The 17,997-nt window shown below is 37.3% G+C and overlaps 1 protein-coding gene across 4 annotated transcripts in view; it reads right to left on the reverse strand.

The window, feature by feature from the left end:
- Positions 1–17,753, reverse strand: part of PEX5L (peroxisomal biogenesis factor 5 like) — a 224,579-nt gene extending 206,826 nt beyond the window's left edge. For 3 of the 4 annotated variants that reach the window (XM_032875417.1, XM_032875415.1, XM_032875413.1), the window contains exon 1: positions 17,287–17,753. In XM_032875417.1, coding sequence (XP_032731308.1) covers positions 17,287–17,307 — 21 coding nt within the window. In that variant the 5' untranslated portion in view covers positions 17,308–17,753. The remainder of the gene's footprint in view (positions 1–17,286) is intronic. The other variant, XM_032875419.1, reaches the window with a different exon arrangement.
- Positions 17,754–17,997: the final 244 nt, after the last annotated feature.

The following is a 17,997-nucleotide window of genomic DNA, read 5'->3' on the forward strand; positions in this document are numbered from 1 at the left end:
TAAGGCATTGACTTCTCTCTAGCTAAGAAAGTCTTAGATGGCATCTTCTTCTAGTAGAAGGCGATTTTGTCTACAGTGAAAATCTGTTCTTCAGTGTAGCCTCTCTCATTAATTATCCTTGCCAGATGGATAACTTGCTGCAGCTTCTATGTCAGTGTTTGATGCTTCACCTTTCTATGTTATGGACATGGCTTCTTTCCTTAAACCTCATAAACCTCTGCTGACTCTGAAATTTTCTTCTGATTCTTCCTTGCTTCTCTTAGCCTTCATAGAATTGAGGAGAGTTAGGACATTGTTCTGAATTAGGCCTTGACATAACGGTATGTTATAGCTGGTTTGACCTTCTACTCAAACCACTCAAACTTGATCCATATCAGCAAAAAGACTGTTTTCCTTTCTTATTGTTCATGTATTCACTTGGAGTAGCACTTAATATCCCTTCAGAAACTTTTTTTTTTTTTTGCATTCACTACTTAGCTAGCTGCTACCTCAGCTTTTGACATACCTTCCTCACTAAGTTTAATCACTTCTAGCTTTTCATTTCAAGTAAGAGACATACAACTCTTCTCTTTGACACTTAAAGGTCATCCTACGGTGACTAACTGGCCTAATTTCAATATTGCCATATTTCAGGGAATACAGAAGACCAAGGAGAGGGAGAGAGACAAGGGAATGCCCAGTTGGTGGAGTAGTCAGAACACAAATAACATTTATTGATTAAGTTCACTGCCTTACATAAGCATGGTTTGTGGTGCCCAAAACAATTACAATAGTAACATTAAAGTTGACGACAACTGATCAAACTGATCACAAACCACCATGCTAATAACACCAACAAATATGCTAATAATGAAAAAGTTCGAAATATTGTGATAATTATTAAAATGTAACACAGAGACATGAAGTGAGCAAATGCTGTTGGATAAAAAGGTGCTGATAGACTTACTCGATGCAGGGTTGCCACAAACCTTCAATTTGTAAAAAACATAATACCTGTGAAGAGCAACAAAGTGAAGTGCAGTAAAATGAATTATGCCTATAGCCCATTTTCATATTTTAATGTTATTCCATCTTCAAAGTTCTCAGATAAGATGTTCAGTCTATGCTGGTCTGTGATGGTTTATGAGAATCTCCAGAACTTTAAATCAAACTGAAGAGATTATTCAGGCATTGCTCACTCACCATAAGCAGGCTCTGTGCTAGGCACCAGGGTTGAAAAGATGAACAAAACAGCCAAGGGAACTCAGCAAAGAACAGGGTGAGGGAAGGTTAGACAGTGGTCTACACAGGCACATGGTAGAGGAGAGCATTGAGGAGGGTATCTACACCAGCCCTGGCAACTCAGGGAAGACTCATTGTAGGAAATAACCCTTGAACTGAGTTCTGAAGGATGAAGGGGGATTAACTAAGCCAGTGAGATAGTGAGTGTTTTGGTCAGAGCGCATACTGTTAGAGAAGGCCAGAGACATGGAAGCAGAGGTGCAGCTGGGGAAGCACCAAAATTTAGCAAGGCTAAGGTCCAGAGTGCTTATGGGGAAGCTGTAAATGAGAAAGCCATAAATTAGGCCCTAAAAGTCATATCTCCTTTTGGACGCCAGTGTTTTTGCACTTCAGTGTGCACTAAATTTACCTATAGACTGTTAAAGCAAACATTCTCAGGCCTTACTTCCATGGAGGGCTACAGCAGGTCCAGGAATCTGGATTTTAAACAAGTATTGTAGATAACAATTCTAGAGAAGACTGCATTTGGAAAAACACTCTTTTAGATGGTGGTGCACCTTGAAAGGACTTTAAGTAGAAGAGTGATATGATCAAGTCAATGTTGTAACAAAGACAGGTAGGATACATATGACACTGGTAGCGAAAGGACTAGTTGGGTGGGTGCATTACTCTTTAGGTAAACATAAAGTGTTCTAAGATGGTAGCTGTGAGGATGGAGAGATAGGGTAGAGTAGGAGTAAATTAGAAAGTAAGAGAGCATTTAGATTTGATTTGGGGAATAAGAGAGAAAGAGGAGTGGATGAAGGAGGGAGAGGATCAGATGGCTCCTGGTTTCTGATTTAAGTAATTGAGTAGGTAGTGTTGCTATTAAATAATCCTGGAAAACAAGAGAAGAGGCAGGCTTAATGGAGATTGTTAGTGGTGATGAGTCCAGTTTGGGACATGGTGACTTTAGGTTGGATCAGGTAGAGGTAGTTGGTTACTGATACTGGTATTTAGTTGGAAAAAAGAAAGCTTCTTTGTAGATACATAGTTAGAATGGGCACAGATCCCAGACTAACTCTGTTTTCACCTTGGCTACTTTAATATTTCCTTACCTGGGAACAGGCTGCCTATTCATGTAAACATTTATTAAAAATGGCAGAATTACCTTTATTTATTTATTTTTATTTTTTATTTTATTTTTTTTTCTTTTTCAGAATTACCTTTAAAAGACAAGTAAAATAACAGAATTATGTGGAGTGCAAGCCCCAGGTAAAATAATAATTTCTGACTAACTAGGTACCAGAAGACTGTACTTTAACTACCTTGACAAAACATATTTAATTCTCTTATCATTGATCCTGAAACTAGGACATGAATGTGTTGGGAGTTGATTCCTGAAATCAACTGTGAAAGAATACATGACTTTTATTTTGGTACTTTCAATTTCACATTGAGTTATTCGATCAATACTATCATATTCTGATTTTTATAATGTTAATTATTGACCTTTTTCTCTTCAAGTAATGGAAAGTTCAAAATCAACTTTAAGAAATCAGGGATCAGTGGCTCCATTTTAAGTAGATATTTTAGTATCAGTTGAGATCAGTAAGATCTATGCATACTTCCTTCACATTATCTTGATCTTGCCATTTAGAAGTTCTCTTTCAACAAAGTTGGTATCTGCTCTTACCTTGAAAAAATGGTTCTCTAAGAGCAGAAGAAATTAAGAGACCTCCCCAAAATAAACAGTGACTAATTTTTCAATACTAAAGTCAGGTATTTAAAAGATGGGTTTAATAGAGGTTAAAGCATTAGAGTAAACCATGAAACATCTGGTTCATCACCATACTACTTTTGAATTTTTTTATAACAGCAAAGGATAAAATAAAACATAAAAGTAAATTATTTAGGTAAGTGACAGATTTGGGGGAGCATATTCTGGCTTAGTTTATACATACAACCCAAGATTGTACTTCTACACATGCAACACATAGTGACTTTACACTGTGCTTCTGAGCTCTAGTTAATCCCACAGCCTCACTATTTTCCTGGCCTGCTGGGTATTTCTGATTCTGTGGGTGTTTCAGAGTTGCCCTGTATTCCACTAGCAGAGTGTACCCCATCACACAGAAGGGTATTCTCAAATACTAAGTTAATATGTCCAGATGCTTATTTCAGGGAACTGATAAAGCTGTATAGAGTTAGCACCTGTCCTGTGTAAAGGATAGAAAGAATGCATCAGAGATTTCTACCCTCCAAGACCATGTAGTGTTCCAGAAAACTTGTAAAATCTTTTTGTCCTGTTAGTTGAGTTAGTTTGCAATAGGTGAGGTATTGACGTGGAGACATAGCCTGAATTTGCTACATGGGCTCAAGCAATAGAGTAAAAAAAAAAACAGAAGAGCATGGAGCACTGGGTGTGGTGCATAAACAATGAATTCTGGAACACTGAAAAGAAATTTTAAAAATACATAAATTTTTTTTTTTTTTAAACCAGAAGACCCAGATTTTGGTCCCCCAACTGATTTGATGTGAGAATTTGGGTGAGGCAGTCAAACCCTGTCAGCTGCATTCTCTCTATCAGCATGACAAAGATAAAATATCTATCCTTTGCCAACCACACTAAAGCATTCTGAAGATAAACTTTCATGAGGCTCTCATAAAATGTGACTATTGTAGCAGAGACTATCAGTATTCTATCATAGCTGAGAGTTCTGCCATATTGGGGATAGCTTTGTAGAAAAATATCTCTTGTTATTTGCAGAACAGGGTAGGGGAAGAGGAATAGCAAGATCCTCCCAAACAGTATATCCCTTGAAGAATTAGGGGAGGTTGATCTTCAACTTCATAAGAAATAACAAGTATCTTGATGCTAGCAAAGCTTTTTAATTTATTTTCCAAGATATGATTGTTAGTGAATTGGGGAAATCTGCCCTGACCGAACAGTCAGAGATGTATTGTATTACTAATTAAGGACCTGATAAAAATAGAATCCTAGAGTCGGAAGGAAAGCCAGTAATCCTCTAAGCCAACCATCTTCCATAAAGACTTTAGCAAATTCACATCCAATCTGTATTTGAAATATTTTTGATAAAATAGAGCTCATTTCTTTACCTTTCATCATACACCTTCACACACACACACACACCACAGACTAGAATGTTAGTAGAGGAGACTCCCTTCAGACTCATATATATGGTTGTACATATTGGTTGTGCAAGGATGTCTGGATGAGGGGGCACAATTCAGGTCTGAAATCCAACTCTCTAACTTCACTTGCTAAACTGTGTGTCTGGGTGTGGGATTATGACCTCTAGGGAAAAGAATCTGTGTATTTGGCCACCCCCGCCCCAAAATGTCTCCTTTTATAATCTGATCAGAGATGGCACATATCACTGGCATAGTTTTTTCCTCTCTATTAGAGAAAGCTTTGGCATGTGATATATCAATCTTTTTACCCTGTACCTGATAGGAAGAATTACTCCTCATCTCTCAGGCTCCCATATCAGAATAACTGTGGGAGACATCCATCAGACAGGCTTACAAAATCAACATGTCTCTTGGATGACCATTGTGAGTGCAGCTGCTTCCTTGTATCCCTGGAATAGTGTGTGTGTGTGTGTGTGTGTGTGTGTGTGTGTGTGTGTGTAACTGAGGAGGTCAGTTCTGGAGTTGTAAGCAACCCTTACAACTGGGTGTAAGCAAAGGATGGACTCTCAGGGCAGTTCTAACTATGATGTTCTGTCATCTCAGGATGTCTCATGGGTGTGTGTGTTAGCACGATGATCAAAATCATTGTTGACAACAAGTTGAGGTGGTGAAGAGGTGTTAAGAACCTTAGAGGCATGGATTCTAATTCCAAATGACCTTGGCCACTTAGAGATATAGTTAGAAACCATTAGGAGAATCTATTATATTTCTAAATCTGTGGCTCCAGACTGTCCTCAGGCTTTAAAGAGTTTGAACCCATTAAACTGTTTAGACTGCTTTGACAGCAGAGTGTTGGTTAATTACAGTGGCAATCTAATTATAAGGTTTATAAGGTTTCCCTGTAATTGATTCCCTCTCAAGTATGTGGAAATTTTACTTGATATGCATTTGCTTCTGAAACCCATGGGAATAGACCAGATTCTGGGCCATGTGTGTCTTAGAATCAAGAAGACCATTCCTAATCGGAGTCCTTATTCAAGATAAAGGGACTCTTCTCAGTATTTTATTCATTCTTTCACCCACTCATTCATTCATTCATTCATTCATTCATTCATTCAATACTACATTAATAGTATGAACCTAGCACTAGTAATCTCCAGGGATACAAAGATATATTGGATATAGTCACTGCCACAAAAAAGGCTTGCTAGTTGGGGAGATTGACAGAAATAAGTAATTAAAGCTACATGTTAATTATTGGTATTTGTGATGCATTTAAAGTGCTAACAAAACATTGAGGAGGACATCCCTAATTCTGCATTTTGTGGGAGAACAGGGGAGAATACTGTGGGGGCACAGAGCAGTACTCATTGAGGAGATAAACTTTAAGTACAAAATTAAAGGGTGAGTAAATATTCAGTTTACAGAAGGCAAGAATTTGAGATGGGGGAATGGAAAAACTGCAGAGCCGTGGGAGAATAAGAAAATCAAGCATCTGCCACCACTGTAGACAATCAATCATGACAGGCACTGCTATGGCTAAACCTCTTCTTCCACACACAATGTATATAAAACCTTTTGCCGGTTCCAAAAAAAACCCAAAAAACAAAAAACAAAAGAGCTCATCCTTACAAAGTCATCACTATGCCCGAGCACATTCATTTTCTCTACATCACAGGTGAGGAAAGTGAGGTTTACAGAGGGTATGTTATTATGGTGAGATCACAGAGATAATATGTAGGGAAGCCAGAATTTGAACCTTGGGCTGTCTGATTCTGGAGCACAAGTTCTTAGCCAGTATGTTTTTATAACCTCTTCAAAAGTGAGGATTATTAAGCAATGTATGATACATTCTATCAAAAGCCTTTCAGCCTATTTTGTTTCCATTTTGAGGAGAGGCAATTAATTCTACCAAGACCTAGTCCTCAGTTTCTTCAATGTGAAATGACAAAGTTGTGGTATGTGAACTCTAAAGACCTTTATATCTCTAAGCTTCTATTTTAATTTAATCTTGCCTCAAGTTTAAGGATACTTTCTTTTTTGTCTTACATACATCTTTCTAAAGACTTATATAATAGATGGCATATCAGTATTAAAGACTCAAGTGCACAGGGCATTTTGATTATAGTCATCCTTTGGATGTGCCCAGCTTTCCACATTAAATTCCTGCATATGGAGGAAAAAAATTGTTCTTATCACTAAAGTACATGATATGTATTTTAATTCCCCAATTAATTACTAAATTCTTCACAGAGCTCTTTCCAATTTTTCAAGAAGAATAGGAGTGAGCAGTAGATGGACATTGATGAATGATGGAGAAGTCTGTTCTGCTCTTCTTTGCTGCATGATTTAATAAACCAATATAGTCTAGCTTTCCTATATTCTCTTATAGGCCTGCATGTAGTAGCAGGCAGTATCAAACACAGGCTTAAAGAAAATTATTTTCTTTTAACTATTTTCCCTCAAGGCAGACTGGACGTTAGTCAAGTCTAGAGAGGGATCTATTTTACTTTCAAACAATATCTATAACATGTTGTAGTGGGCCCTGGATTTTTTTTTTTTTTTTAACTTTCCCAAATCTAAACTCCAAATTTGGAAAATTGCCCCTTTTTAGAGTCTTGGTGGTAAACAGATACGCACTTTCCCAAACTATCTTGCATATAGGGTATGGATGTGTGATTCAGTGCTACCAAACAGTCACACCTGTCCCCTCTTTGAATTGAGCTCTGGGGGAATGTAGAAGAAGTCATGGTAGAGGATTCATCCTGGCAGTGGGTGGCGGAGCAGCTTAAGCTCCAGCATGGGATTTCCATGGCAGCAGCAGCAGTGGTGAGCAGCTGAACCAGTGCTCAAATCTAGGGTGTAAGGGGTGCAAGCTCTGATTTTCTTTTCTGTGAAGACAGCAGTGGGGTCTGCACTAGCCTAGTTTGAAGTTTGACTGAGGCTGTGCCCTGTCTGCTGCCTGATCTCTCTATCCCAACCCTAGTTCTGGAATTCTGTGAGTCCCCCAATGTACTTAAAAAAAAAATTTTTTTTAAAGAAACTTTTTATTTTGTTATTGTTCTGTTTTAATTTTTTATTAACATAATGTATTATTTGTTTCAGGGGTATGGGTCTGTGATTCATCAGTCTTACACAATTCACAGCGCTCACTATAGCACATACCTTCACCAATGTCCATCACCCAGCCACCCCAACCCGCCCATCCCCACTCCACTCCAACAACCCTCAATTTGTTTCCTGAGATTGAGAGTTTCTTATGGTTTGTCTCCTTCTCTGGTTTCATCTTGTTTCATTTTTTTCTCTTTTCTCCTATGATTCTCTGCCTTGTTTCTCAAATTCCACATATCAGTGAGAGCATATGATAATTGTTTCTCTCTGATTGACTTATTTCACTTGGCGTAATACCCTCTAGTTCCATCCATGTCATTGCAAATAGCAAGATTTCATTTCTTTTGATGGCTGCATAGTATTCCATTGTATATATTTACCACATCTTCTTTATTCATTCATCTGTCGATGGGCATCTATTCTCTTTCCACAGTTTGGCTGTTGTGGACATTGCTGCTATAAACATTGGGATGCATGTGCCCCTTCAGATCACTAGATTTGTATCTTTGGGGTAAATACCCAGTAGTGCAATTGCGGGGTCACAGGGTGACTCTACAGCAACTTTTTATTTTGAAAAAAATACCTAGCCTACAGGAAATACTGCACGTATAGAACAATGAACTCCCATAATACCCTTTCCCCAGATTTACCAATTTTTAACATTTTGTTGTATTTCTCTCTCTCTCTCTTTCTCTGTTTCTGTCTTCCTTCTCACTCTCACTTTCTCTATTATATGTGTAATTATATCATACATAATATTATTTTCATTATTCTAAATCACTGGAGAGTAAGTTACATACACGATGGCCCTTTACCCCGTCATACTGCAGGATGTATGTCCTATAAACAAAGCTAGTCTCTTACATTGTCATAGTTTAGTTATCAAATTCAAGCAACATAACACTAATATTGATCTAATTTCCAGTCTATATTCAAGTTTCAATTATGCCAACAGTGTGCTCTATCACAATTTTCTTTTCCAGTCCAAGATCCAATCCAGGATCATGTATTGTGTATAGCTGTCATATGCTAAGTCTTCTTTTAATGTGTAAACACCTCAGTATTTCCTTGTTTTTCATTACATTGACACTTTTAAAAACATAATTTGTTTACTTTATAGAATATCCTTCATTGGGGTTTGTCTGAGATTTTCTCTCTTGGATTTAAGTTGTACATTCTCAGCAGTAATACTACATTAGTGATGTTGTGTCCTTCTCAGGTCATCATATCCAGAGATGGGCATGCAGATAATTACTGTATTGGTGGTACTGATTTTGATTATTTAATTAGGGTATTGTCCAATTTATCCAGTGAAAAGTTATTTTTTCTCTTATAATTTAGATGGTTGCTATATATATTTTAAAATATTTTATTTATTTATTTTGAGATTTATTTTGAGAGCAATTTATTATTACATGATTGGGGGGTGGGGACAAGCACAGGGAGAGGGAGAGAGAGAATCTAAGTAGGCTCCAGGTTCAGTGGAGGGCCGATGTGTGGCTTGATCTCACCACCCTGAGATTAGGACCTGAGCTGTAATCAAGAGAAATCAACTGACTGAGACCCCCAGATACCCCAAAATGGTTGATATTTTGATGTTATATAAATATCTTGTTTCTCCTCAAACTGCCCCCTTCCTCATATTTAGCATCCATTTAGCATTTTTATTTGAATCAATTTTTGCTATGATCACTGCAAAATGATGATTTTTCTATTTTCATCATTCCTCCTATGCCTATTAGTTGTTTAAATATACTTTCAATAAATCCCCTTTCTACTTAAATAAGCCAGACTTGGTTCCCATTGCTTACAGCAAAGAACGCTGGGGTTTGATTTACTTGTATATTTAGGCAACTAGTTTCAAGAACCTATCAAACCAGTTCACTCAAATAGTTAATCTAGCCAGTCCAAGGAGAGACAGCGAGGAACATTCTTAGGAACATAAATGATACCACTTTTCATGGTGCCTCATTCCACTTTTAAAACACACCTACAGACCAGACTTTTTTCCACTGCCAGCCAAATGACTATCAAACTGAATACATAAAATATCAAATAGTTATACTAAAACTAAAAAGCAGGAAAATATCAATTTTTGTGACTAAATGCCAAACAGCTGGATATTTTGGAATATCTAGAAGTTTATTATAATGTTTACTTTTACTTAGATTTTTGTTTGTAAAAAAACATCAAAATAAAGAATCATAGTATAATGGAACTAGCACACTGGGGTAAGGCAGTTTTCATTCCAGTACTAGCTCTGCTAACTAACCTACATGGGACTTTTTGAGAAAATCTCTGACGTTTCTGAACCTAAATTTCCTCATCTGTGAAATGAGATGATTGAACAGAACACTTTCAAGAGTCTTTCAAACTCAGGATTCTATGACCTCAAAACTGAACATTAGTGTAATTGTTGGAGATATAAGGAACCATTAACCTAGAATATTCTAAGGAGCACATTTGGATCCAAAATTATTCTGGTATAAAGATTAGTAACTGTGAGATAACTCCCAAGTTAGTCAGAGAATAGAAACATCAAAACAATTTAGAGAACAACTTATAGTCTAGAGATGCTAAAGCAGTCTTAGGCTGTCTGAATAGATATCTTTCCCAAGAGATAAATAGTCTCACATTGCTTGGCATTGGTGAGATCACATCTTGAGCAATGTCTTTCTCAGAGGGCCCTACTTTCATGGAGGTATTAAAACATCAAAAATGTCCTAATGAAAAATGATTGAGTGAACTGGGCTCTTTATCTTGGAGAAGAAAAGATTTAATGGGATGAGGACATGATAATTCTCTCAATACTTGAAGGTTTGTTTTTATTCAGGTGGAAAATAAAAGGTTTTCTGTGTTTTTTTTTTTTTTTCCAGACAGAAAAACTACTACCAATTGGATAGAAATTATGGTATGGATATAAGGAAGAAACTCAATTCAAACATAATTGTGATAGCTGTTCTTACCAGCCCCTCCGTCAGGGACATCATCATGTCTCTATGACCTCAGAAAGATACCCAAGAATCAAGTTTTTTCCTACTCTCAGTGCAATAGATCAGGCCTTGTTCTCCATGTCGATGTTTTCAAACCATCACTCTCAAATGTTAATGTACATATAAACCACTGGGTATCTTGAGAAATTCAGTTTCTGATTCAATAGGTCTGGGACCTGGGATTCTGCATTTCCAACCATTTCCCAGGTGTTTCATGTACATTATCACCTGCCCAATCAGATGTTACTTCCCCACATAAACAAAAGATACCATTCAATATAAGCATTCATGTTACAATTAATACCCATGTGAAAGGAAGTAAAAAGATGTTTTGCAATTCTATCAGCTTCTTCTTCTCATGATGTTTAAATGTTTCCCTGTTTCTCATTTCCTTAAAGAGGTTACATATTTTCTGACATTTTACTAGTTTTGATCACTTTGCATGATGGTACTGGCATGGCCCTGCCTAATCCTAGGTAACCAGGAAATATTCCCCCAGAACATTATGAATTTTGCTTATTTTAGGTCCTTACTTCATTGACTACAACGATTTTTCATAGGACACACAGAGATGCACACACAAACACACATATCATCTCATGGTGCTTTTTATTGGATTTTATCTACAAGGCATCATGGTCTAGGAACAGAGGCCTATGTGTGCATAAGGACTCTGTGCACACCTTCAGCCCCCCCCTTCACTCTAGGCTTTATCTATCTTCAAATAGGCATCTCACTCAGTGGGAACTGGTTAAATATCCAGGGTCGTCTTGTTATCATTGCCTTGAGCAAATTTTTATCTCATCTTGATACCATACCAGTTTTAACTCTCAAGGCTATACAGAACAATTGTAGCCTCTTCCTAGTAACTCTTCAAACATTTATATAGAATCATTGTGGTCTTTTTGAGGCTTCACTTTCCAAGCTAAACATCCCCAGTTCCTTCAATCATTACTCATATGAAATGGTTTGAATTCCTCTACCATACTCTTGCTTTAAAAACTAAATAATTTTTAAGAGGGTGTGTAGGAGTGGGAATTTTGTGGCTTCCTAGGTAGATTTCTGGCATCATAACACCAAACATCTTTTGGAATCTTCATGACTTATAGGTCAGCATATGGCATTCCATTTGGGGGGAAAAAAGTTTTCACTATACCAAGTCCCACTTGTAGGGCTTTTCTGGTTTCCTTCCTTCCTTCCTTCCTTCCTTCCTTCCTTCCTTCCTTCCTTCCTTTTCTTTTTTTTCCTCCAGAGGTATGTATGCATGAGCAGGAGTTTTGGGAGTTCTTTACGCACCTTCAATGCAAATTCTTCCATCTGGTTCAGATTCACCCCACTTCAGAGCTGCTAGAAGGTTCTATGCGTTTTTCTTGCATGAAATGGAAAATAAGTAGCATCTTCCTGTCTAAATGAGCTCATTATTTTTCATCTGTGCAATTTCTAACAGTGATTGTCTAAAAAAATACATCGGAATGATCAGTTTAGTAAAATCTCTCATGAAGAATAATAATGGTCATTTATCTAATGGAGTTTTAATAGGAGAAGTAGTACATTGATACTAATAAAGATCGGTAAAAAGTGACATAATAAGACAACAATGGCCATGTGTTGTATTATACTCTGAGCTCTGAACAATCAGCAGTGGTCTGGATATTTAACCAATAGGGTATTACTATCTTCCTGTATGTATGCTGTATAATATGCTAATTATAAAATATAAAAATCTATCTTAATGGAATGAAGAAAGAAGTTTTCCATTTTGTCCCTAGTAAAGGGAATGGCATAGGTGAGGAAGGGTGGAAGTGGGGAATGTAGAGATGAAGGTCATTAACAGAAATGTAACCCCTAATTCACATCACTCTGGTGGTCTTGGTACCTGATACATGGGTTACATGCTGTATAGTAAATAAATTCTGAATTATAAAAGATGATACATATTCAGAAATTTGGCAACCTCATTTCCTTTATCAGTGTATTTGAAATTACATCATGTTTAGATGTCCCCTAACACTCAGATTGGTCTTACGTCTCTTAATAAGTAGAAACATTTGGCCAGAGTTGATCTTCACTTTTAGTGCAGGAAACGCATACTAGTTATTCTATAAGAGTATCAAGAAGTTAATTCGAGAATATAGAACCTTTAAGCAACTCTAGCTTATGCCTTTGTTGGCAACATGTGATCTCAATGAAAAGTGTAAAACAGCAGACTGCCAGATGTTTTGACTACATGATACATCACATCTTAATGTTTTTTAGGTTGGCCGTAGTAATACTAGAGATTCAAAGATTTTAAAATTAACAAGTTCTGTTCTAACCTTTTCTTAGTCTTTACTTTAAAAATGTCTTATACTCAAAACATTCATATGTTAGAATTTTTCTTTAAAACACATGTGTTTAGGAAGAATGTTTATAAACCATAAACAAAATCTAGGAAGAACTTATCATGTTTCTTACAGTATGTATATTATATAAACTACTGGCCAGTATGACTATGACTGGGGAATGATATTTTCAGGTTAATCAAACACTCTGCAATATTATTCCATATGTATTATAAGTTTTAAGTGTTGGGAGCTCAGTATTACTCTCATATCAAGCATGATTTCCTTGTAAATATATTAGAGGGCACTTCAAAATCTTCTGGAACTTGTGTCTTAATTTTGAGCACTAGACTCACTGTACATGAATTTCCTTCAGAAGAGTTCTAGTTAGTACCATTTCATTTAGACAATAAATTCATTCAGTAAATGAGTATTAATGCTGATTATCATTCATAGGAAGACTTTGAGAAGACAAGGCAGGTGCCATTTGAGATGGGGAGGAGGGGTGAGGGGAAGGCAGTAGCTACACCTGACCAAAACCATCAACCCCAGCCTCTCAGGACAGCATTACCACATTCTCCTTAAAACATCTTCTCTACCAAACTAATCTTTAAAGAGTCTCCTCTGAAAATGCAAATACCACTGCAGGGCATGTGTATGTAGTGTATGTATGTAGTGTATGTAGTGTACTGGTATTAATTATATCTTTGTTAGCAAAAGGTTGAAAAAAGGTTGAAAAAAGGAAATGACAGAAGATAGAAAATGGTGGCATCAAGGAGGAGAAAATGGATCTTTTAGAGAAGTGGAAATACCCATGACAAATATTACTTATTTTACAGTTTTGCTTTAGGGTTTCAATTATGACAAACTATTGTTATAGATATGGAAACATTTTATAATCTTCTCTTGGATTGGCTTCTTCTATTTGTTGTTTCCAGTGAAACTAAATGAATCCTTAGTGGCCAGATCTAATGTATTAACATAATTCATGTTACTCGAGCTGTTCCCTTTCATGAAGATTTTTTTAAAAAGCTAAGTAAAGTCATAAATAAAGACAAACACAAAATGTCTTTGGGGGAAGACAAATAAAATGGCTACTTTAGAACTATTAATAATCTTACAATTTTTGTCACTTAAATTTTCTTTAGTTAATGTCTTATGAAGCCAGAGGGTGTGCAATGTTTCCTTAGCCAGCTTAAATAAATCAGAAAAGTCTGGTTTTGAATGCCCATAATGAAGATCAGTTACAATTATGAACAGATTTTTTTGTTTGATTGTCTTCTGAAATAACTTTCTTTTGTAACAAAAACATTAGTGAGGATGTTTCATTAAAAATAAAAAACAAATCTTGGTTCAAAACTTAAATTACATTGCTCTATATTTATACCATCCCAGAAAAAAAATTCGGCTAAGGAAATATTCAGACACATAATTATTTTGCTCTAATTGGCATTGTTAATTCACATGCACATGTACAAACAAGCATTGCAGTACAGAGTATACAGAGGTATTAAAGAGATTAAGACTGCAGGTTATCTGAAAGGAATAAAGAGTTTGGCCTGAACTGAATCTAAGATATATTTAATTGCCATTGGCCCCCTTGGTCAAAAGGAAAAAAAGAAAGGTAAATCTAAAACAGTCACTAAAGAAACAACTTTTGCTTCAGTTGCTTGGGTGATAAATTCCCCTTGGAAATAAGTGGCAAGGCAGTTGAAAAACAGCACAACTCTAGGGCCCTGCTCCTAAGAAATATACCTGTGGCATTTACTCCGAAACCAAGAAATATATGTTCTATCTATCTGATAGATGTCAACTTTTCAAATGAACTAGCAGAGTGTGTTTTTGAAAGTCTCTGGCTTCTACAATGAATTCAGGTTCTATGGTAAACGGGATGAATTAGCTAGATATAAAAGACTTAATAGACTTTATTTATAAAATCATTTAGTTGTAAAAATAAAGGCACTACAGGAGTTTTAAATTAGACTATTTTTAAAGGCTTCTTGTGAACATCTCCCCCACTCCAGACTGCCTCTTTACAAACCATTTTATTTTAGAATCTCTTGGATACAGAAAAGAGAGTTAGAAGGCATAACAAATGACTGCAAATATTTTGTTTCATTCTCATTTTAAGGTATCAGCCAAGTAACACCAGTGTATCAAATGAACTCCAAAATTGGCAGAAGTGTTAGTAAATCTGCTCATTCCTGGTCCATTTTACCAAATATGTATTCAGATTTTTAATAAATATTTTGGAATATTTGGGCTATATATCTTCTCCTTCATGATTACAGTCAGGTACGCATAGGAGGATGATGTTATCTCTGTTAAGGAAGGATTCTTTATTTAACCTGAACATATCAACACAAGGAGATTTTGTCTATAGGCTAAATTTTATTCTTTGGGAAAGAGACTGGGCTTTTCAGATATAAGCAAACAACTACATTATAAAATCAGGTTGTAATAGGCATTATTTCCGGGGGAGGGGAAGTCCCACTGAGATGATTGTATCATTTAATAGCTACTAAACTATTAAAGCCTGAGAGGTTATATGTTTAACGTTAATGGTCATTAGTGAATAGGAAAAAAAAAAGGTATTGTGTTCTGAAATTTTGGCAAACGTATTGATTACAGTCTTTATTTAGTAACGTTTTCAAGTTACTCCTGGCAGCAAAGATCTGTAAGTTTTACTGCAAGCCATCATATTTGGCTATTACAACAGAGCACAAGCAAAAAACATTAAGTTGGGATCATATGCAGAATCTTACATATTGTTTATTCTTTCAAAGTAAAATGGAACCCTCGGACATTGTTCTAGATTTCAATAATATCCTCCCTTGAAATATTCAGAAAATTGGGTTAAAATTATTTTGGGGTGCCTGAATTTACCACATTGTTGTTTTAATTCTTCATTCACAAAAACATACTTAAACAACAACAAAAAACAATGTGGAAAGTTTTTGTAAATTGCCCAAGCAATCAATTACGAATTTTATGTGAATGAACAATTTTCTGAAGATTGACTTTATTCAGTAAAACCTTCCTATTTTACTCCTGTGAAGAAACTGTTTAGGGATAATAAATAGATAATATATAAAATTATAAGTATCATTCTTAGGTGCAGATGGAAACATTAAACTCTAGTAATAATTCTTTATTTTTTCATCATTATTGGAATGTTTCTTTGTGGCTAAACTTTCTTATTAGCACAGCTTTAATAAAAAACATGCAGATCAAATCTATTATATATATTTAGAAATATACTTCAGTGACTAATTATTATCCATCAACTGTGATAGAACTCCAGTAAAAATTTTCAAAACAGGATGATGTCAGTAATATGGGAAATGTTTTTGGAATTCTGATAGTGCTGATTCAGAAATCTTACAAAACTTATGAAATTGATTAATACCATTTTATATAAAAGTAAATTACAGTCTAAAAGAATTTCCTCACAGACTTAGAAACTAAATATTTGATAATGTTAAGTCATGAATGCAATAGCATATTTATCTATTTTCAATTGATCAAATGACACAAAAGCAACATCATCAATATTCACACATGTTACAGACTAGTGTGAAGACACCACATATGATGACTGTATTTGACCATCTTTGGAATGGAAAGGAAGCCCAAACATCAAACCTGATGACTACAGCATTTAGGAACAGCAAAAAGCAAAGCAAAACAAACAAACAAAACAAAACAAAAAAACCACCCCACCAAAACTCAGTTCATACTTTAGGAAGCTGAGTTTGTACTTTGCTTTTCCCCCCAAGAATACACCTGCCTTTATAAGGAAGAACCAACCATGTGAATGAGAACTGGAGTCAAGGTTAAAATAATTTTTCCCAAGAGAGTGGAGTGCATCTAAGAGAAGCAGAGGCTTAGCTCAGAGGAGCATTAATAACAAGAGGCAGCACCTCCCCTGAAAAACATTAGAGCCTCTTGGACATACGTTTGAAATTCATCCCCCCAAGTCATCCTATGACGGTAGGGATAGGTGATAATGTCCCACTATTTGAAGGGGGGAAATATAGCACCGACCATTTAAAAAAAATCATCACTTTAAAAAATAATACAAAAGTGGCAAAGTGTTCTAACTGTCAAGAAACCTTTGCAGATGATAAAAGAAAAGCTTTGTCTTTCCAATTATTGTTTGCCCTTCAGCTGACATACATGCCGAGTTGCATCAATAGGATTACAACGGAAACACAGTCATCTCCAGGTTTCCTCTGTTTGGATTCCTTGATCTTGTTTAAAGAAACAGGCTCAGGGAATGCACAGAAAACAAACTTCCCCAATCGAAGTTCTGAGGTCTCCCCCCACCCTCAGAAACCTGTCTAGTTTTACCCATAGCACCGGACAGAAATGTCATGGTCATGTTGCACCACTTCACTTGTTGAATTGTATGAAGACAGCTCTTGACCACAATAACTTAGTGAACAACCTTACTCTTAAATTAGCCCCCAAGATTTCTTTCCAGTTCTATGGTAATGTCTTACCTGCATGTGTCCCTGGTACATTCTGCTTGGGCTTCTTCAGGGCTCCCTGAGGCCGCCGGATGCTTTCCCCCGTGTTTACTTGCACGCCAACAGAGGGGAGAAGGCGGCGTGCACACTGTGTTTTAGACCGTGCCTCTGAGCCCGGAGGAAGGCTCCAGGTAGCCCGGCCACGGTGGCCTCCTGGCCGTTCTGCGGGCTGCTGGGAACTGTTCTCCGCTCGGGGTGCTGAAAGCGGACACAGGAGAGCGCGCGGAGGAGACGAGGAGCCCAGGCGGCCACGCTCACCCGCCCGCGCAGGTCCTGCTTCACCCGGCGACTCTAAAACTCACTCCTTCTCCACCCAACTCTTTCTCGCTTCCTGCCGGGCTGCCTCATGTCTCTCTCACTATCTTCGTCGCGAACCCCCTCCTCCTCCCAACCCTGACGTGAGCGCCCACACCAGCCGCCGCCGCAGCTGCCGAGCGGGGCGCGCGCCGCCCTCCCGGCCGAGTCCCTGCCGAGAGGCCGCGGGGCCGGGCACGCGCGCGCGTCCTCGGCGGGCCCGGGAGCTGCCCGAAGGCGGGGCGTGCACGCGGCGGCAAAGTGCCCGCGATTGGTGGTCGCGCAAGGCGTTCAGGTGCGGCCGCTGCAACAGCGGAGATTCCAGCAGAGTCGATGGTCAGATGCAAGAAAAGTGGGAGGAACATGCATTGTCTCTCCAGGGGCCATCAA

This window comes from Lontra canadensis, unplaced genomic scaffold (assembly GCF_010015895.1).
Source record: "Lontra canadensis isolate GAN:19392208 unplaced genomic scaffold, GSC_riverotter_1.0 scaffold56, whole genome shotgun sequence".
NCBI lineage: Eukaryota > Metazoa > Chordata > Mammalia > Carnivora > Mustelidae > Lontra > Lontra canadensis.